Source organism: Papio anubis, chromosome 3, assembly GCF_008728515.1.
Source record: "Papio anubis isolate 15944 chromosome 3, Panubis1.0, whole genome shotgun sequence".
Taxonomy (NCBI): Eukaryota; Metazoa; Chordata; class Mammalia; order Primates; family Cercopithecidae; genus Papio; species Papio anubis.
In genome coordinates this window covers 95,486,296-95,508,761 of record NC_044978.1, presented here as the reverse complement: position 1 = coordinate 95,508,761, position 22,466 = coordinate 95,486,296, and the positions used below count along the sequence as shown (strand labels likewise).

General features: G+C 42.0%; 1 protein-coding gene across 1 annotated transcript in view; it reads right to left on the bottom strand.

The window, feature by feature from the left end:
* CWH43 (cell wall biogenesis 43 C-terminal homolog) overlaps positions 1 to 15,283 on the bottom strand; it is a 95,811-nt gene extending 80,528 nt beyond the window's left edge. Inside the window, exons 1-6 of the mRNA XM_031664446.1 lie at positions 15,058 to 15,283; positions 12,854 to 13,045; positions 9,943 to 10,063; positions 9,426 to 9,580; positions 6,701 to 6,902; positions 2,758 to 2,846 (exon numbers count right to left, since the gene is read on the bottom strand). Coding sequence (XP_031520306.1) covers positions 2,758 to 2,846; positions 6,701 to 6,902; positions 9,426 to 9,580; positions 9,943 to 10,063; positions 12,854 to 13,045; positions 15,058 to 15,190 — 892 coding nt within the window. The 5' untranslated portion in view covers positions 15,191 to 15,283. The remainder of the gene's footprint in view (positions 1 to 2,757; positions 2,847 to 6,700; positions 6,903 to 9,425; positions 9,581 to 9,942; positions 10,064 to 12,853; positions 13,046 to 15,057) is intronic.
* Between the last annotated feature and the right edge of the window lie 7,183 nt (positions 15,284 to 22,466).

The following is a 22,466-nucleotide window of genomic DNA, read 5'->3' as shown; positions in this document are numbered from 1 at the left end:
TCATCATCACTGGCCATCAGAGAAATGCAAATCAAAACCACAATGAGATACCATCTCACACCAGTTAGAATGGCGATCATTAAAAAGTCAGGAAACAACAGGTGCTGGAGAGGATGTGGAGAAATAGGAACACTTTTACACTGTTGGTGGGATTGTAAACTAGTTCAACCATTATGGAAAACAGTATGGCGATTCCTCAAGGATCTAGAACTAGATGTACCATATGACCCAGCCATCCCATTACTGGGTATATACCCAAAGGATTATAAATTATGCTGCTATAAAGACACATGCACACATATGTTTATTGCAGCACTATTCACAATAGCAAAGACTTGGAATCAACCCAAATGTCCATCAGTGACAGATTGGATTAAGAAAATGTGGCACATATACACCATGGAATACTATGCAGCCATAAAAAAGGATGAGTTTGTGTCCTTTGTAGGGACATGGATGCAGCTGGAAACCATCATTCTTAGCAAACTATCACAAGAACTGAAAACCAAACACCGCATGTTCTCACTCATAGGTGGGAACTGAACAATGAGATCACTTGGACTCGGGAAGGGGAACATCACACACCAGGGCCTATCATGGGGAGGGGGGAGGGGGGAGGGATTGCATTGGGAGTTATACCTGATGTAAATGACGAGTTGATGGGTGCAGCACACCAACATGGCACAAGTATACATATGTAACAAACCTGCACGTTATGCACATGTACCCTACAACTTAAAGTATAATAATAATAAATAAATTAAAAAAAAAAAAAAGCTTCTGCATATGCTCAATGCAAACTCAGCATTGACAAATTTTCCTGGCTCTTTCCCTGAGGAATCTCACAAATAAACCCTGTGATGGGAAGAAAGATTACTCCCACATACACACAAATCTCCACAGGCTCCAAATACAATGCCTATCAAAAACTACACAAGCAAGTACAAACAGCTCAACAAGACTGCAACAGTGTGTTCACATAGCTCCAGGAGGAAGAGGACCTGGCTAACCTCATCGAGTTAGCCATGTATCTGGATTACACATACATTTCCAGACAAATGTGATGGCGCTTATGATGTACAGAAATTCACTTGTTATGTTGTCATCCTAAATCTTCTATTACTGATACAATCTCTCAAACACAGCATCTAGTGTACTACTCTGAATCACCAGCTTAATCAATATGTATTAACAACGTCTCAAACCAAATATAGTATTTGCTATATAAACCAAATATAGTATTTGCTATATAATAAAGTGGTTTTTTTACTTAGAGTCAGAAAACCTGACTATAATCATTAAATACTGCCTTTTAAGGGAAAGGAGGAGGGCTGGCATAATTCTGTTATAGGAAAATAAGTACAATGCTCCCTCCTCTTCACAAAGACTAGGGGAGAGGGAAGAGGGAGGCCCAAAACATGATTGTCTTCACTGATACTTCTGGGGTCTTAAAGGGTGTAACTGGGAAAAGATGGGTCAGGTCTTTGAGTAAGCAGACGTGGAAGGCTGGGCCTGTTACATGTAAAGGAGAAAGGGAAATGGAGCTTCATCATGGAATTCTAAAGGGCATTTTTGAAACACAGAAAAGCAAGGAATCTTGAAGAGTGAAAGAAGTCTGGCAACTAGCAACATGGCAATGCATGGCCCTCATCTCCTAGGTAAAATCTGCTATTCATGAGAATTACTTAATGGGTCCACTCTATCCATCAGGTGAGGGATTGCCTAAGAACTCTGACTTGACCACTACCCAATCTATGCACCTATACTCTGCTGGTGAGAGTGGAAATCAGTCTAACAATTTTGGAAAACAGTGTGACAATTCCCCAAAACAGAATCACCATTTGACCTAGCAATCCCATTACTGGGTATGTACCTAAAGGAATATAAATTGTTCTACCATAAAGACACATGCACGCATATGTTCATTGCAGCGCTATTCACAGTAGCAAAGACATGGAATCAACCTAAATGCCCATCAATGGTAAACTGGATAAAGAAAATGTGGTAAAATATACCATGTAATACTACGCAGTCATAAAAAAGAATGAGATCATATCCTTTGCAGGAACATGGATGGAGCTGGAGGCCATTATCCTTAGCAAACTAATGCAGGAACAGAAAACCAAATGCTGCATGTTCTCATTAAGTGGGAGCTGAATGATGAGAACACATGGACACAAAGAGGGGAACAACAGACACTGGGGTCTACCAGACAAGGGTAGAAGGAGAGAGAAGATCAGGAAGAATAACGGGTACTAGGCTTTTTACCTGGGTAACAAAATAATCTGTACAACAAACCCCCATTGCACGAGTTTACTTATATAACGAACCTACACATGTATCCCTGAACTTAAAAGTTATCAATCAATCAATCTCATTTGTACCCCATAAATTTATACAAATAAAAAATTTTTTAATTAAAAATCAAGAATTTTTATAAATCTGCTACTTAACACATGTGCCTTGTTTATGTATTTTTAAGAGTAGGTAGTATTATGGCAATGTAGTCCAGGAAAGCAGCACAGCCACAGGAGGAAGGGGAGGCGGAGGTAGGAGGAAGCAGGAATTCAGAGCAGGTAGTCACCAGTGACCTTGGTGACATCTGCGTTATAGTTGCTGCTGCTGGTTGCAACAGCCCATCTGGCCACAGTACATATTTATATGGTTGTATCTACTTTCAGTTGAGTTGTGCATGCTTGCAGACAAACTGGATAACCAAGCTCAGTGATGGTCTATCTGCAGGTAAATTCCACATACCTGTAACCCACCAGATCAAACCAGCACCACGAAACCACGAACAAGCTGGAAGCATTAATCCACTTGCCAAGCACAGCAGTACTGCACCTCTGTGAAAAAGGACATGCTCTAAGACATGTGATGTTAGTAATATTTCATCGTCCCGAATATAAAATAGAAATATACCTCCCACCTCTGGTTACATATAAGAAATAATGTGTGTGGAACAACCGGTGAGATCATGAGAGCCCACTGGGAGCCAATATTATACACATTCAGAACAGAGAAGGAATAAAAACTCCGCCATGAGATCAATGATATCTGCCAACTTATCATGTAAGCGCAGTAACCAAGCTTTCTCAGACTATTAAAGTACAGTCCATGTTGGTCATGTAACATTTTAAATGACTCTGCCAAGAACAAAAAGAAAAGCTCATTGGAATGGTTTCTATTTAGTTTGCTTTTTTTTCTTTCTTTCCTCTACCTCAATACTGCTCTTGCCTAGAGTCTCTGCCTTCCCAAAACCAGTGTCAATTTGATAAATAACTGATAGCTGTGTGGCTTTTAAAACAACCACAAATGATTTTATTATTTTGCTATTTTGGCAAAAAGTTGCAAAAGGAGGAAAAAAGAAATTTAACTAAACTTTAGAAGGAAACCCAGAAATAATAATAGCTAGAACATAGGACTCATTTAAGTAGCTGTCACATAAATTAAGCTCAAAAACATAACATACACTATATACTAGGCACTATTTTAAGATTTTCCCCTGTAATTATTATTCATTTAATTCTCATGCGCCTGTAAGGTAAATGCTAATATTATCCCCATTTTGCAGAGGAGAATACTGAGGGAAAGAGCACGTAAGTAACCTGCTTGAGGTCAAACACAGTAGCCCACATAGGACTAAGAATCTAAAATGGTCCTCAGGCTCTGAGGTGAGGCTCGTAGCCATATTACTACCTGCTCCTACCTGTGTAAGAATGACCCTGGGGCTCCGGAAGACCAGATGTGAGAAGAGGCCATGAAGGACAGTGTGGATATTTTTCTACTGCCAAATCAACAACAAATATTTTTGAGTGCCCACCATGTGCCAGGCTCTGTTCTAGGTGTTTGGGATGCATCAATGAACAATGATCCCTTTCTCCCACAGAGCTCACATTCTGGTGGGGGAGACTTATAATAAACACCATTAATAAATAATGCAGATAGGGCCAGGCAGAGTGACTCATGACGGTAATACCAGCACTTTGGGAGGCAGAGGGGGGAGGATCGTTTGAGGTCAGGAGTTTGAGACCAGCCTGGACAAAATAGTGAGATCTAATAATAATGAAGATTATCAGAAGGCAGAAAGTGCTACAGAACACTAAGAGTGATGGGGTCACTAGTGTTGGCGTGGGCTAAGGAGAAGCCAGAACATGTGACCAAGACACAGTTTGTCCTCCCTTGTCCTCCCAGGGCCACAGATGACACTGCTCCTTTGTTTTCCCAAGGCCTTTCAGCACCTTCGGAGCCTCCCTCTCACCTTTTCCCCATCAAACATACCTATGACCCATTTCCTTAAGTATAATCTGGTGAATTTCAGAAAGCCATTCCTACTATGATGAGGGTGAGCGATGATGGTCTAACGCAACATTTCTCAAGCTGGTTCTGAGAAACACGCCTACTCTGTCAGGCATTAATAGATGTTCTAAAGGATAATTCCATGTTCAAATAACTTTGGGAAACCTCCAAACGTCTCTAATATGCTGATATGCATTGTGAAGTACAAAGAAAGGAAGATTGAAATGCACTATTTCCTCAACCTATTTGATGTAGAAGCATTTTCTTTTTCTCGTTTACATCTCAAGAAACCAGCATCTCACAGGGAAGACGCTGTGTCTTCCCAAACCAGCACAGTTTGGGAAATGCTGGTCTTGTGAGTTGCATTTCCATCTTCAATGTCTCACTCTAATATACAGGATTAGGAAATGTCTGAAAAGCAAACCCTCATTTTATATATGTGAGAAAGTTTCCCCCTGAAGTTTAGTTACATTCTTCTTGTGAGAAAAGCAAGGCCAGGGATGTAACATGATTGGCCCAGAGTTGAATGGTGAGTTTCTCCTGGCTACCAGGACTCACCATTTACAATTAAAATTCTTCCTTTACTCTGCCACAAAACGTATGCTTGTTTTCACAAGTAACTCTGGAAACTAAGCTTTAACACGTAGGAATAAACTTCTTCCTTCCCCTCTGTCCTTTTGTTCCTTTCTTTCTTCTCTGCCTTCCTCCCAGATATGGAGGAAGATACAGACTCTAAATGAAATAATATTTTCAAACGTCCTTGTTCAGTACTTGACACAGAGTAAGCAATCAATATTCATTCATTTTCCCATTCCCTGCCCTCAAGGGGCTTAGTATCTGGACAGGAAGAAAGACATTTTTAAAAATCTGTAATACAGAAAAATAAAGTTTCTAACAGATACATATATATGTGTATGTGTGTACACACATATATAACACACATACAAAAATTGATTGATTCAAAGTATTATAGTATGTGGCATAAAGAAGGGATCCCCTGTGATAATAAGAGAAGAATTCACAGAGAAAATGTTTCAGCTGCGTTTTGAATGGAGTAGGGCTTACCAGGACATCAAGACAGTAAAGCAAGCCCAGGCAGTGGGGAGACTGGAACAGTCTGGCACTTCCAGAGAACCGCAAGTGGGTTCGGCTCAGGTGAAGCAGGAGGATAAGATTAGAACGCATTTGTAAAGGTAAGTAGAGGGGCCAGATCCTGCCTCATGTGGGAGAATTGGGGGCAGTATTTTCCCTGTGTATTGTGGGGCAAACTGCTGAGAGCTTATAAGTAAAGGAGTGGTGGAATCAGATTTGCATTTTACAGAGATCATTCTGGAGCCATGTGGAGAAGATTCCGCTAAAGAGAGACAATTAGGAGACAACAGTAATAGCCTGAATGAAAAAATGGTGAGGACTCCACTAAGGCAGATGTGCTTAGGGATAGAGAGGAAGGGTTTAATCTAAAAGAAGTCACAGAACTGAGTTGGAGAAAATGAGGAAGATGGAGAATTCTGGGCAAACTCTTGGTTTCAGGTTTGGATAATGAGGTGGACAGACAAAGTGGACCTGGGCATGGGGGAAGAAGAACATGCGTGGAGGACTGGGAAATACTGAGTTCAGATTTGGACAGGCTGAGGTTGACAAGCCTGTGGGATATGCCCAGATCCCTGCTGGGGAAAGATCCAGTAGGCAGCTGCATGCCTTCAATTGTAAGAATTGAGCACTACAAGAGAGAAAAGTTATCAGAGGCAGATCTTTTAAGAGTTTCTCCAATTTTTTTGCAAGAAGAGATGGTGCCAGTTACAAGAGAAATGATATGTCAGGAAGAGTAGAGAGAGGGTTAATAAGGGCAAAACACAAGGACCAACACTTGACTCCAGACTACTAACTCCCTGTGTGTCCCACGGCTGGAACAAGAAAGTACCAGAAGATGCAGGGATCTCCTGGGGCTGCCCTCCTTCGCTGAGAATAGAGATCTGTGCCCCAGGCAGTCAACCTAGTCTCCCCAGGGGACTGTGGTCTTGTCCTACTAAATGCCCATAACCATAACCAGAGGGTCTGGAGGAAATGGCCAGGGAGTGCTGCTCCTCTCCCACCACTGAGAATGTTCTGTGCAAGCATTCCTCGGGATGCCTATGCTGAAGCTCTGGAAACCTCTTATTTAGCTGTGAGCAACCATTGGGCTTCCCACATCTACTTTTCAGCAATCCTTCTGCACAGGGGAAAAGACCCTTCTGGTGCCCTTCTCTCCAGAGCACACAATAATTTCATGCCATATTCTGATATCTAGGGAGAGTGGGTATGAAATATCTGGTTAGCACAGACCTAGCTGTCTGACAAAGGAGGCATTGCTTTCTCCAGGCATAACTGCCAATTTTGTGATTGCTTCCAAACCCAAACTCACCCAAATGGGTTAGGATCTGGCCCTGGATGCGGATGCCCACTCACTGCCCATCTGGAAACAAGAGAGACTTCTCCAAAAACCCAGTGGGTGAGGAACACAAGGCTACCAAAGGCAGCCCCTGCCAGGAGCCAGTTGGGTCTAGAGGCCATCCCCGTGGCTGCCTCACCAGTCTTCTTTTCTTCACGTTTACTGCAGTCACCATCTAGAATTTAAAAATACATATATGGAAAAAGTTTAGTTATATGGAAATTTGCGCTCTATAGTTAGCAGACATTAAGGAAGAAATGGCATTTGGCTTCAAGAAGCTTACTTCAGAAGAGGAGATGAGACATGCAACTAAAATACAAAGCTAAACATGCTGACAGCTATTTAGTGGGAGAGATAATTCCATGCAGGCCAGATAAGGAATGGTTTAAGGCAGAAAACGCATTTTGGAATTCAACAGGTGAAAATGCAGAAAATTATTTGCTTCATGTGAAGTTAAGGCATTGCAGAAAAAGTGTCCGGGAACAAATGTAAAAATTGAGTGGAACATTTCCAGTACACAGGCTGCTTCCTCCCAAAGAACAGGGTTGTCATCTAACCCTCTGTGGATGCAGTGCATTGACTGAGTAGCCACTGTGCACCAACCCCTCTTCCGAGCCCTGTATATTAACTTTATATTAACTCATTTAACTTTCACAACAACTTCATGAAGTAGGCTCTACTATTAATCCTATTTTACAGATTAGAAAACAGGGCAGGATGCCGTGGCTCGTGCCTGTAATCCCTGTACTTTGGGAGGCCGAGGCGGGTGGATCACCTGAGGTCAGGAGTTTGAAACCAGCCTGGTCAACATGGTGAAAACGGTCTGTACTAAAAACACACAAAAAAATAAATAAATAAAAAGTTAGCCAGGCACAGTAGCAGACACCTGTAATCCCAGCTACTCGGGAGGCAGAGTCAGGAGAATCACTTGAACCTGGGAGGTGGGGGTTGCAGTGAGCCGAGATCGCAACACTGCACTCCAGCCCAGGCAACAAGAGTGAAACTCAGTCTCAAAAACAAGAAAACAGACCCAGAGAGATCAGGTAGCCTTTCCAAGTTCACGCAGCTAGTAAAGAGAACCTAGGAACCTGGGATTAGAGCTTAGGCAGTGTAGCTCCTTGGTACTATTTAACCAAGAGGTCCAACTCATCACAGTAATGACTTTACACACAAAACTGTAACAACTGGAGAAGATGCCAGCAGGAGGACTCCTTCACAGAAACAGAGAAAGCCTATTGGGCAGACACTTTGTGACCCCCATCCTGCCCTCTACAGGATGGAAGGAAGGTCTTAGGGTCTGACTGTACGGCTGGCAGTCTAATTTCCCAAGAAAGCTTCTCTGACATTAACAGGATCAGAGGGAGGAGGGGCAGAGCTGAGAGCAGTGGGGATGGGATGGAGTGGGAGAGGGCGGTAGTGACAGAAGGGAGACCAGGGGCATGGGGTCTCAGCAGAGAGTTTTGAGGGAAAAGCCATCTAAACTGAATTTGCTGAGTGAAATGCAGTGTATGACAGTGGGTGACCCCACCCCCACACAGGACCCAACAAATCTTCAAAGGAAACTACAAAAAATACTTAATATGCTCAGATAGGCTGAGAAGGTGCATGATGAACAGTCAGTTTTATAAAGGAAGGCACAGAGCAGAAATGGAGAAAGGGACTGCCAGCCAGGAACTGGGTCACATACATTTAAAACAGAGGCCAGATAGAAAAAAAGTCAGGAAATGTGAACAGTACCCTGAAGTTCAGATCTTTATCAGGCTGTACCTGTGAAATGGGCTGCCCGAGTCTCTGCCTCTAGATATGAATGTAAAACATATGTTAGGGGACCAGACCGAGTTCTAAGTCTTCTACTATTAATAATCATGTGATCAATTTACTGACATAATTTCCCTCTATTCTCATTTCATGCCAAACTAGGGGGCACAGGGGAAATTATACAAGCATTTTGTTTGTGGTGAGCCAATACCCTCTAAACTTCCATTAATCTTGATATTTCACCTTGTAGTTACAGAAGAACAGTGACTCACTGAGAGTTACACAAAAAGCTAGGAGCAAGTTAACTAGAATCCACTAACACTTCTCCCTTCTTTTTAGAAGAGTCTCGGGTTGGTTTACAAAACAAACTCCAAGCTGGGCATGTTTCTGTCTCAGAGAAAGCTGGCCCCTGGGAGATACAGGTGATTGGAAAGTTGGTATGCATATGCAAGGTTTCCTTTCTTTTCAAGTCTTAGATTTGGAGCTTCAGACCTCTGGAAGAAAAAAACACAGGAAGTTCCAGGGACAGCTATAGGTCACAGAAACTTTCCTTAGTGTTACAGATGTACTGGGGTCAGTGTGGAAGTGGAGGATGGAGAATCCCATCCTAGAGAGCCCTGACCAGGGGGAAGGAGGAGGAAGACAGAGCCGAATGAGAGCTAGGGTATAAGGCCTGGTTCTCGTCTCCCACTGCCACGGTGCTACAAACCAGTGACGGTATTTTATTTTTACCCTCTGTCTGTACAGGCAAGGAAAATGTGCCTGCTGCTTAGCAAATAGCCCACTGGTTGCACCAATTATTATTTCAGAGGAAGAAAAAGCTGAAATATAGATATAATGCAGAAAGATTACTTTTATAGATTTTCTTTCCAAGATGTGGAACATTCACACAGGAAATGTAAGCTCTGCAAAAGAGAAAATTCCAAAGTTACTATATTACCTGTGCCAATACGATCGAGTGTGGCTATGGCAGTTAATGTCAGTATCACTTTGTTGGACATCTGATAACTCCAGATTGGGTTTAGTGAAGTGTACCATATGCGTAGAACAACAAGAACAATCTGTCCTAAAATGAATCCCCAAATTCTGAGGTATCTGTAAGTGCAAAAGTATTTTTAAACACTTTTTATGTGGACTCAATGTACTATGTCCATCATGAATTTCACAGTTTCATAGAATAAGTAGCTGAAATAGTCTTGTTGGTAATCTGCAATAATGAATGTGACTTAGCCTCTATATAGCAACTTAAGCAACTTGCTATAATTCATTAATTTTCAAAACCTTATTGAGATTGATGGCAAGTGTTCATGTCCTTGTTTTGGGAAAAGGAAAAAAAGGAGACTTCAACAAGGCCATATGGAAGGTAAAAACTATAACCTGGAACTCCTGGCCCCAAGTTTCCCTTTGGTAACTGACTATACTTGTTTGTCTATAAGTACATGAAACATTAACCATACCTTTGCAAATGACTTCCTGACCACCAAGTCACAGCTTGCACTATCAGCGAGGAAGATACCCCAAGTGCAAGAACCATCAGTCGAAGTTTGGCATTTGGAGCCTGGAAGGAGGCTATGCTGCCTACAAACAAAATAGGGAGAGCTAAGCAGTTTTGGCAAGCATGGATTGGAACTCCATAATCTGCATTTGATGAATGTTATCTGATACCATCTTTATACTCAGGAAGACATAGTTGGTGTATAATTTTATATATGTATTTAAAATTTTTATTGAAATACAATTCACATATCATAAAAGTCACCATGTTAAAATATACAATTCAATGATTTTTAGTATACTCATAAAGTTGTGCAACAATCACCACTATCAAATTCCAGAAAAATTTCATCACCCCAAGAAGAAGCCACATCCCCATTAGCAGGTCTCTTCTCATTCCCTTCTCTCTACATCCCCTAGCCTCTGGCAACCACTAATCTATTTTCTGTCTCTACGAATTTTTCCTATTCTGGACATTTCGTATTAAATTGTACAATATGTGGCCTTTTGTGACTGCCTTCTTTCTCTTACCATAATGTTTTCAGGGTGCATCCAGGTTGTAGCATGTATCAGTGTTTCATTACTTCTCATAGCTACATAATATTCCATTGCATGTATATACTACAGTATGTTTATCCATGTGTCAGTTGATGGGCATTTAGGTTGTTTCCATTTTGTGGCTCTCATGAATAATGCAGCTATGAAGATTTGTGTACAAGTTTATGTCTGAACAGATGTTTCCATTTTTCTTGGGTATATACCAAGGAATAGAGTTGTTAGATCATATGATAACTGCTTCTGTCACACTTTGCCAAAGCAGCTGTGCCATTTTACATTTCTTACATTTCTACCAGTCATGTGTGAAAGTTCCAATTTCTCCACATCCTTGCCAACACTTATTATTGTCTGTCTTTTTTGATTATAGCCAACCTGGTGGGTCAAAAATAATCTAAATTGATAGGAGTATGAACTGGTTTAATGGTTACTTACACAGTAATTAACCTTGAATATCTGAGGTGCCAGAAGTGAGATGGCATGTAACGCTCAGACCCTCTCTGTATTTACATAAGAATATCTCAGGACTCTAAAAACAAAGTTGTTTCATATCCCTAAGAAGCATTTGAAGGGAGTTTTAAAGCAAATCATGGCTTACTTCAGCCTCTGTTTAGCAAAAACAAAGCTCAATGGTCACCTGGAGCAGCATTTAGCAGAGAATGGCCACTTCCTCCTCAACTCTGAGTAATGTTCCCTACCTATTTCATATTTCCAAATATAATTCTACTTCTGCTCAAGGTGATAGGTTTTCACGGAGGAAGAAAGTGAAAAGGGAACAGGAAGCATAGAGATAAAATAGAATATCTACCCCAAACTTATTTTATATCACATCCCTTACAGTCACCAGAAGTTACTGGGCCAAAAATGGATTGAAGTAATGGAAACTATCCCAGTTTCCACTCAGTCTGTGGATGTATAGGTAAGGTCCACATAGGCAGCACCAAAGGTAACAAGAAATTACTACCTATGAGATCACTCCCATAAAATCAACTTGAAGTGTGATAAGAAAATGAATCTTGCAAGACTCAGAGCTATGGTGGGTCATGGAAGGATACTGTAAGTCAATGCCAGTTGAAATCAATTACTATATACTCAGTTCAGGATAGGAAACTTCATTTGTTATTTTTGGAGCTGAAAATTTCAAGACCATTTGACACATCTTCCAATTCCTATGGACACCAACTTTGTAAAGGGCACACTTCTCAGGAGTTTTTGCCACTATCCTTCTGAGTCTGAGTTGTTTTAAAAACAAGAGCTCTAGGCCATGAGCAGTGGCTCACACCTATAATCTCAGCATTGTGGGAGGCCAGGGAGAATGGCTTAAGCTCAGGAGTTCGAGACCAGCTGAGCAACATAGCGAGACTTCATCTTTACTGACACAAAACAAAACAAGAGCTCTATACCTTTGTGGGGATCCACAGAAGTCAATGCACTGACTGTGTTGTGCCTTCAGAAAAGCGATGGCAGTGTCATAGTGAAATGTCGCTATGCAACACATGACTGTGAGTATATTTGCAGGATATATTTCTAGAAGTAGAATTTCTGGTGAAATGTGCTTATTTGTAATTTTGATAATACTACTAAATTATTCTCCATAGAGGTTGTGCCAATGGACACGCACCAGCAATGTATGAGTGCCTGTTTCCCCACTCTTACTGCACAGTGCAGTCAGACTATTCTTTGCTGATCTACTTGTCAAACTATAGATAAGCATATCTGTATGTGTATAATTTATGATCTATACATTTGCTTCCATTTTTAAGAACTAATTGTATTTCCTTTCCAGTGAATTGATCAGATCCTGTGCCCCCTTTTCTATTGAGTTGTTGGTCTCTTTTTATTATTGGTTTGTGGGAACTCTATATATTACAGAAATTAGCCCTTTGGCTAAAAGAGTTGCAAGTATTTTTCCTAGTTTCTTGTTTGACTGCTTATTGTGGTGTTTGTCATCATAATCTTCACATTTCTTGTGAATTATTATTTAACAAACTTTTTAAAATGGCTCCTGAGTGTTATGTCACAGTTGGAAAGAAAAACACAATATATTCAAGAGTTGATCAGTTCTTTAAGGTATCTTTCCTCTACTCATTTCAATGATTTTTAGGTCTTTCTAGTCTGGCAAAAACATTGTAAATGTAAAACACATCGACTTTCAGTCTAGTCTTCCAATTACTAAAGCTCTTCTAAGGTAGTGGTAAGGGAAAGAGAAATATTTGATTTTTTAAATTCAAACATTTAGCATTCAAAGAACAGTCTACATAATCTCACTTGATTTTTAACTAAAACAAAAAAACTTAAAGAAACTCTTTTAAATCTTACCGACAGTGATTATCCTCAGCAGGGTTAGCATCCACTTCTTGTTAACCAATTTCCAGAAAGGAGTAATTGTTAGAAATATTGGAGAAAGGAACGCTATACTAAAACTTTCAAGCCCAGTGAGTTCTAGGGTTTGCAAAGGAAAGTAATAGATCATCGGTCCCAGGTCATGGTAGAGAGACCAAGAAATATATCCTACAAAAAAAAAAGTTAAAGAGAGAAAGTGTAACTTCGGCATTGTTTCTAACAATAGCCCTATCCCTCCACTCCAGCCACTCAGGCTGGCCATTCTTCTTTATGACTCTGGCCTGAACTGGGTTCCAGTTGTTTCCACTGACAGGAAACAAAACAAGAGCACTACACCTGTGTAGAGATTCACAGAACTCACTGCACTGACTGTGTTGTGCCTTAAGAGACCGATGGACAGAAAAGTGATGGCAATTTCCTAGTGAAATGTCACTGTGTAATGCATGACTCTGAGTATATCTGTAGGATATATTCCCAGAAGTGAAATTTCTGGTGAAACGTACATATTCCCCCCCCCCCCGCCCCCTCACATCAGGCCCTGGTAGAGGATGGCTTCTTGCTGCCATGAGTCTCTCAGCATCCCTTGCTTGTTCCTTTTCCTTGCCCATATGGCTGTAGACAATCTCTTTATTAAGTCCTATTCATTTGGACCATCTGAGTTGAATTTGGCTTCCCATCAGGACCCTGACTGACAAAATTTTCTTACCTACATTGTCCCCTGTATAATGAAAAATATTGTGAGAGTCCAAAAGGGCAGTAAGCAGCAGGACTCCCTCCTACAACCCCAGACTACACCCAAAGCACTTGAGTGAGGCAGCAGTCATTCCCTTGAGTAGAACATTTTCAGTCTAATCCTTAGGAGGCAGTGCAGGGTAGTGGAATACCCAGATCTGAAGTAAGTTGCACCTCTGCCAATAACCGCTGTATAATCTTGAGCAATGATGATAATTAACGCTATGGGCACTTGCCACGCACTAGGATTGGTGCTAAGTGTTAAACACGGAGCATCTGTCTCATTCCTTATACAGCCCCCTATGCTATGAGATGGGTAGTATTTCCACTCGCCTCTTATAAATGCAAAAACTAACTAAGCAAGAACAAAACAACAAGCAAAACGCTGAGACTCAGAAAGATAAATGAGTACCTAAGGTTACACAAGTAGCAAATGTCAGAGTTGCCATAACTCTAAGCAGCCTGGGTCCAAAGGTAGCCCCTCTACCTACCAGGTGTGGGGACTTTCTACCAACTGACTTTCCAACTCCGCTTCTTAGTCCGCAAAACTTTCAACCCCTTCAGAGTTGTTGGGAGGATTAAGTGAGATCAAATGCACTGAGTACTAGCACCTGAGGTACTTATTGAATGCTAGGCACTGTACATCTCCCAACTTATAGATACAGACTGAGCCAGAAAAAAAAAAAAAAAAAATAGTCTGAAGCCCTCCTGAGAATTACCAGCTCCCAGAAAATCAAGTTCTCAGGAAGGCGCCCCACCCAGACCAGAGGGATCTTTGTTTTGTAACGAACCTGGGATTCCAGCAATATCCCAAATGTTTGTCTGGGAACTTTCATTTTATTACTCACACAGCTCCGACAGAATTACACCAATAAAATTGTCCTTGGGATTTTGTAAAGCTGGTGAGAGAGCACATGAGACTCGAGTCCGATGCTTTTCGCCAAATGCCCAAGTGTGCAGCCCACACCAGGGCCACTTGTCCTGGGCCCAGTTCACGGCAGCAGCTGCCACCGGGTGTTCACCTACAGCTCCTGGGGAAAACAGGTGCCCCTCTCCTTCTGAATTTTAAAGTTCAGCACTGAATTGTGTAAAGTTAAACTAAAAGGCCACGGGTGGGGGTCTTTGGGGACGATACCGGCCTTGCGGGGTCAAGGCCGACACGAGAGGAATTCGCGCTCCTTGGGCACAATCCCAGAGCTGCTGGGAACTCGGGCGACGGCGTCTTCTGCGGGCGCCTCGCAGACTCAGTTTGAACACTCCAGTCTAGGTCTTTTCCTTTATTCCCCTCAGTAGGAAGAGTTCCCAGGGGAAGATAAGCATCTCCACTCTGGGCACGGAGCGCCCTTTTCCTCCTACCCGAACTCAGCCAACCTGGACTAGCGCCGCGGCTCTGGACAGGGCCCGGAGAGCTGGCACCCGCAAACGCGCGGCGAGGCGCTTCAGCTTACCCAGCAGCGACTCCAAGAGGATTTCTCTCCACAGCGAGGGCATCGCCGCGGCGCTGGGCAGCGCTTTCCGGGAAAGCCGTGCGGGCCGGGCCTGCTGCCCTAGCCCTGCGCCCCCAGGTCCCCGCAGCCGCATCCTCCCGTACCTGCGTCCGCGCCCCTAGTCCCCGCGTCCCCTTGCCAAGCGAGCCCCAACAAGCTGGCCCACTTGCTGAACCGAGGCGGGGTGGGGCCGGTCCGCCCGCCCCTTCCCGACCACACCTAGCCTCACCTGCCCGAACCTGGCCTGGCCGGGCGCCACCTGTGCGCGTTGCGCCACCTCGGGCGCCTCTGGTCCCCGCCTTCGCCTACTCGGCGCGAGCCCCAGCGGCACCCTTGGCCGGCGCAGGGGACATGCATCTCGACTCTGACTCTGCTATCTGGCCAGAACCCGGAGCAGCCCCGGGGATGCAGCTCTGCCAGAGCCCAGGAGGGAGCGAACAAGTGCAACTCCGGACCAGCGGTGCCTTCGTTTAGACGAGGCCCAGAGGGGTGTGCCGCGAGAAGAAAGTAGAGAGGAAGGACAGCTGGAGACCCAGATGGGGACCCTGGAGGAGCAGGTCCTGTACACCGGCTCCGGCGCTCTGGAAGCCTTAGGTGACCACGGGGCGCGAACCCGACCGTAGACATCTTCAGGCCAGGGCGACGCGTCGGAAGCGTGCCGGCAGGGCAAGGGCCACTCTTTCTCAACTTTGATAGTAAAAATGCAATTTGTTAATTGCCTCCTAGCAAAGGGGCCCAAAATTCTAGCGGCTGCAAGATTTTCTAGGAGGAGAGAAAGTAACTGATGCGAGTGGAAACCCAGCCCTCCCCCGGTTTATAAGTAATAATATTTGAGAGTGCTTATCCTAAAGAGAAGGTGGGAGATGTTCTGATTAATGTGGAGAGTGAACTAGGCCAGCTATTTCTCGCTCAAATGTATCACACCCAGGATGTCTTGAACTTGTTTAAGAACCCCTGAAAGCAATTTATTTTAATGTACTTTAGTTTCTTAAGAAGAGCTTATTGTTTATCAGTTCCAGAAAGTTTGCTCTGAAATTAAACAATGATGGCATGCCCAAAAAGTATTAGAATCACATTAGCAGCAATCATTGCTATTAAATAGGAGTATTGAGCAAAGAGGTTTTGTTTTGTTTGAGACAGAGTCTTGCTCTGTCGCCCAGGCTGGAATGCAGTGGCATAATCTCGGTTCATTGCAACCTCCGCCTCCTGGGTTCAAGCAATTCTCCTGCCTGAGCCTCCTGAGCAGCTGGGACTACAGGCACGCACCACCACGCCCAGATAATTTTTGTATTTTTAGTAAAAATGGAGTTTCACCTTATTGGTCAGGCTGGTCTCAAACTCCTGATCTCGTGATCCACCCACCTTGGCCGCCCAAAGTGCTGGGATTAACAGCGTGAGCCACCATGCCCGGTCAAGTATAGAGTTCTTAATCGGTTAATTACTAGCTAGTACTCTCAATCTCAAGGGAAGATATATAGGTTAATGGAACAGAAGTGAGAGACTGGAGATAAACCCCCTTTTAGGGTCAAATGAGTTTCACAAGCTTGCCAAGACAATTCCACGGGGAAGAGTCTTTTCAAAAAATGATTCTATGACTACTATCTGTATGCAAAAGAATAAAGTTGGATCCATATTTCACACCATACACAAAAATGAACTCTAAATGGATCAAAGACCTAAATGTAAGAGATAAAACTGTAACACTCTTGGAAGAAAATATCAAAGTAAATCTTTGTGATCTTGAATTAGGCAATGGATTCCTATTATATATAAAACACCAAAGCACAAGCAACAAAAGAAATAATAGATAACTTGGACGTCATTAAAATTAAAAGCTTTTTGCTTCAAAAGACTCCATCAAGAAAGTGAAAAGACAATGTACACAATGGGAGATTTTTTTTATTATTAATATACCTTAATATCTGGGATACATGTGCAGAACCTGCAGGTTTGTTATGTAGGTATACACGTGCCATGGTGGTTTGCTGCACCCATCAACCTATCATCTACATTAGGTATTCCTTTTAATGCTATCCCTCCCCTAACCCCCAACCCCCACCACGACAGACCCAGGTGTGTGATGTTCCCCACCCTGTGGCCATGTGTTCTCATTGTTCAACACCCTCTTATGAGTGAGAACATGGGGGGTTTGGTTTTCTGTTCTTGTGTTAGTTTGCTGAGAATGATGGTTTCCAGCTTCATTCATGTCCCTGCAAAGGACATGAACTCATTCTGTTTCATGGCTGCATAGTATTCTATGGTGTATATGTGCCACATTTTCTTTATCCAGTCTATCATTGATGGGTATTTGTGTTGTTCCAAGTCTTTGCTATTGTTAATAGTGTTGCAATAAACATATGTGTGCATGTGTCTTTATAGTAGAATGATTTATAATCCTTTGGGTATATACCCAGTAATGAGATTGCTGGGTCAAATGGTATTTCTGGTTCTAGATCCTTGTGAAACTGAACCACTGTCTTCCACAATGGTTGAACTAATTTACACTCCCATCAACAGTGTAAAAGTGTTCCTATTTCTCCACATCCTCTCCAGCCTCTGTTGTTTCCTGACTTTTTAATGATCACCATTTTAAATGGTGTGAGATGGTATCTCATTGTAGTTTTAATTTGAATTAGGAGATAATATTTTTAAATCACATCTGTCCCACCACATTTATTTTGATCTCTATTTGAAGTAGGGCTTTCTTGGCATTCTCCCTTGATCTGTTGAAAATGTCTCCCAGTGTTCAGAAGTCCCTGGATGCTTTTTTAATGTAATTTTAGAAATGTTAGAATTTATGGTGGCATTGATTGCTTTTTTAATGAGAAAACAAAAAGGAAGAATCAGATCATCTCTTCCCACCCTTCCATTATATCTCTGACTTCTTGGGATCCTACACATATCTGAAGGTCTCTTAGAAAACATTCTAGCTATTAGGTACCACTTTCCTCAGTATACAATTTTACACATTTGCCAGACATCTCAAGTCACACTTGAACGTAGTCTCAAATGCATCATTCTTCTGTTATCAGGTTGGAAAATTTGTAGCACACAGGAAGCCCCACAGTACTGTCTCACCCAGCACCTTGCAGATACCCACAGCCACAGCTCTCTTCCCTGCTTCCCTCAAAGTTGACCTCAAAATCCTTCTCGGAAATAACCCTTCTCGGAATAATAATAATCCTTCTGGATAAACAAAATGTTGTATGCCCATTCAATGGAGTATTATTCAGCCATAAAAAGGAGCAAAGTACTGATATATGCTATAACATATAGAATATATGAATATATGTTATACGTTATCTTGAATACATTATGCTAAGTGAAAGAAGCCAAACACCAAAGTTTGCATGTTGTGTCACTCCATCTATGTGAAATGTCTAGAATAGGTGAATCCATAGAGGCAGAAAGCGCATTGGTAGTCACAGGGGGTCAGGGGAGGGCAGAATGAAAAGTGACTGCTTAAGGGGTTTCTTTTTGGGAGTGATGAGATGTGCTGGAATTAGATTGTGGTGATAGATGCATCATTCTGGGAATATGCCAAAGCCATTCTATCGTACACTTTAAAAGAGTGGTCCGGGAGTGGTGGCTCACGCCTGTAATCCCAGCATTTGGGGAGGTCAAGGCGGGCGGATCATTTGAGGTCAGGAGTTCCAGACCAGCCTGACCAACATAGTAAAACCCCTTCTCTACTAAAACACAAAAAAAATTAGCCCGGCCTGGTGGCGGGCGCCTGTAATCTCAGCTACTTAGAAGGCTGAGGCGGAAGAATCGCTTGAACCCGGGAGGCGGAGGCTGCAGTGATCCGAGATCGTGCCACTGCACTCCAGCCTTATCGACAGAGCTAGACTCCCTCTCAAAAACAAATAAATAAACAAAAATAACAATAAAAGGGTGAGTTTTATGGGATGTCAATTTTTAAAGGAAGAAACAATTGTTCATAGCAGCATTATTAATAATAGCTAAAAAAATGGAAGCAACCTGAATGTGCATCAACTGATTGATGAATAAACAAAATGTGGAGTATCCATGGAATCGAATATGATTCAGCAATGAGAGGGATGAAGTACTGCTATTACGCCGACATGGATGAACCTTGAAAACATTGTGCTAAGTGAAAGAAACTGCCTATTGTATGATTCTGTTTATATGAAATGTTTGGAATAGACAAATTGATAGTGATGGAGGGTAGATTAGTGGTTGCTTAGGGCTGTGGGGACATGTGGGATAGGAAAGGCGACTAATGAGTACAGAGTTTCTTTTAGAGGGAGATGAAAATGTTCTAAAATTAGATCATGACAATGGTCGCACAATGGTTGTACAACTCTATGAATACTTAAAAACTTTGTGTTGTATATGTTAAATACTGTTTGAATTATATCTCAATAAGGCTATTTTTTAAATGCAATTCTTTCTAGTTAAATAGTTTTCAAATGCTTTGGTTGGGATTTCAGTCATTTTCGTGTCAAGTGTTCCCCAACATGTGAAGGACCTCAGTGACTACAGACATCAGACACTGCATTTTCCTTCTCTGATGCCCTTATGTTTATTTTCCATGCACCTATAGAAAGCATCTAGCTCAGTGCTGTGTGTGCCTAGCAGGTGCCTTGTAAAGTGTGTTCCTTTACAAAGCTAAGTGCTAGGAAAAACTATACTTCTACTAAGGATGCGATGTGCCTTCTTCTCCACCCAGAGCTCAATTTTTGGTTTTAGTGTTTTTGGTTTTATTTTTTGCCTCATTAACCTTTTGATCACAGTTAACCACAAGGAAGTCTGGAAAATGCAGTCTAGCTGTGGTCCCAGAAAAAGAAAGAAATCAAGTTTTAGTGAGCAGCTATCTGTCTCTGCTACAAAAACTGCTTTATATATAGGATTGTTTTGAAATTTATTTATTTATTTATTTAGAGATGGATTTTTGCTCTTGTTGCCCAGGCTGGAGTGCAGTGGCTCCCTCCACCTCCTGGATTCAGGTGATTCTCCTGCCTCAGCCTCCGGAGTAGGTGGGATTACAGGCACCTGCCACCACACCCAGCTAGTTTTTGTATTTTTACTAGAGGTGAGGTTTCACAATGGGGTGGCTGGTCTTGAACCCCTGACCTCAGGTGATCCACCTGCCTCAGCCTCCCAAAGTGCTGGGATTGTAGGCATGAGCCACTGCACCCAGCACATACATATATATATATATATATATATATATATGCCACCACACCAGAGAAAGTTTTAAGGCACTCAGCACAGCACCTTTGGTATTCACAGTATTCAGGAAATAGTACTTGTATTATTACAAGTATACCCCCACCCCAATGTTTCGCCTTGTGTCAAGCACATGGTAGGTCTTCAGAACACAATTGTTAATTATAACAACAGCATCTCCATCCTGCACTCACTTTAATTGCCTTCTCTAGCTTTCTACAACTCATTCTGCCTTTTTTCCAACTGCAGAGACAAGCATGGCACTGAGTATGCCAGGAAAAATTTCGTCAAAAGACCCCCCACCCTTCTACAAAGGAATCAAGATGTTTTTGCTGTGTTTGCAATCATTGTTCAGATTTGACAGTTTGTCCCTCAGTGGCACATTATGGGAAAGTTTGTCATGATTTCTAGCACTTTCCTATGTAATTTTTAAGTATAGTTTGAATTATTATTCCTATAACAGGTTAATTATGAAGTTGCTTTTTAATTTCATTCCTAAATATCCTAAGTCAAATAGGATACTCATAAAGTCGAATAGAATGTTCATATAAACTTCTTGCTCTCCATAAGTTTTGCTGCTGTTTAACTACTAATATTATATATTAGTAGGCTGGAGTGCAGTGGCGTGATCTTGGCTCACTGAAACCTCTGCCTCCTGGGTTCAAATAATTCCTGTGGCTCAGCCTCCCAAGTAGCTGGGATTACAGGCATGTGCCACCATGCCTAGCTAATTTTTGTATTTTTAGTAGAGATGGGGTTTCATCATGTTGGCCAGGCTGATCTCGAATTCTTTACCTCAAGTGATCTGCCTCCCTTGGCCTCCTAAAGTGCTGGGATTACAGGTGTAAGCCACTATGCCCAGTCTGATATTACATAATTATTACCTAGAACATACAGGATATGAGTTATCATATGACCGATGACATAACAGCATCATTCAGTTTGACTTGTCTTGTGAGTATATCGATTATATGCAAGTTTACTGTTGCCATGTCAATTTTCATATTTACAGTCTGCCTGGTTTTAATTTAATTTTGAAGGCCACTGTCTTTTCATTGTTGTTGGAATCTCTTCTTGGACCTCAAGTTACCATTTGCATACTTATTTTTTTTTCCTTTTTTTAAACATGGAGTCTCGCTCTGTCCCCAGGCTGGAATGTAGTGGCACTTCAGCTCCACTGAAGCTGAGTTCAGTTACAAAGGTCTATTTCTCCCTTGTATCCCTGCAACTGCACTCCATCATGATCCAGAACTCAGGCTGAAGGGGCAGGCTCCACTTGCAGGTCTCATAGAAGACCACATCTCTTTCTCTCACACTCAGCAAACATGGTGGCCAAGACAACCTCAATGGGGCAGCATCTATGCAAAAGAGGCAGGAAGTGTTTTGAACAATTAATGCAATCTATTGCTGCCCTCTTTTTTAACAAGAATGTATAGTTCTGTTCTTTTCATGTTAATTTGTAATTGATTAGTAGTTATTTAATGATCATCTTTGTTTTGGAGGTTTTTTGAGTTAAAAAACTATATCTCATGTTCTACTGAAGAACATATTACAAAGCACACAGATTTCCATTTATAAATATCTGATCAGATATATATGAGGCTATAACAGAAATTATTCTTTTTGAGTATATCTAGTTCATTACTTTTGCTAGGTTCTTTTCTTTTTCTTTTCTCTTTCTTTTTTTGAGACAGTCTCCCTCTGTTACCCAGGCTGGAGTACAGTGGTGTGATCTCAGCTCAATTCAACCTTGACCTCCAGGGCTCAAGCAATAATGATCATCTTTTGTTACCTGCTTTTTGTCTAATACATTAAGAATATTTTCTCATGTCAATAAATATTCTTCTGCAATGTGACTTTTTTTAGACACAGGGTCTCACTCTGTTGCCTTGACTGGAGTGCAGTGGCATGATCATAGTTCACTGCAGCCTTGAACTCCTAGACTCAAGCAATCCAAGTAAGTGTGCACCACCACGCGTGGCTTTTAAAATTTTTGTAGAGACATGGTCTCACTATGTTTGCCCAGATTGATCTCAATTCCTAGTTTCAAGCAATCCTCCTACCTTGGCTTCCAAGGTGTTAGGATTCCTAACACTTGGCTTTCAAGTGTTAGGATTACAGGAATGAGCCAAAGTACCCGGCTGCAATGTGACTTATAAATATTAATAGTAACATTA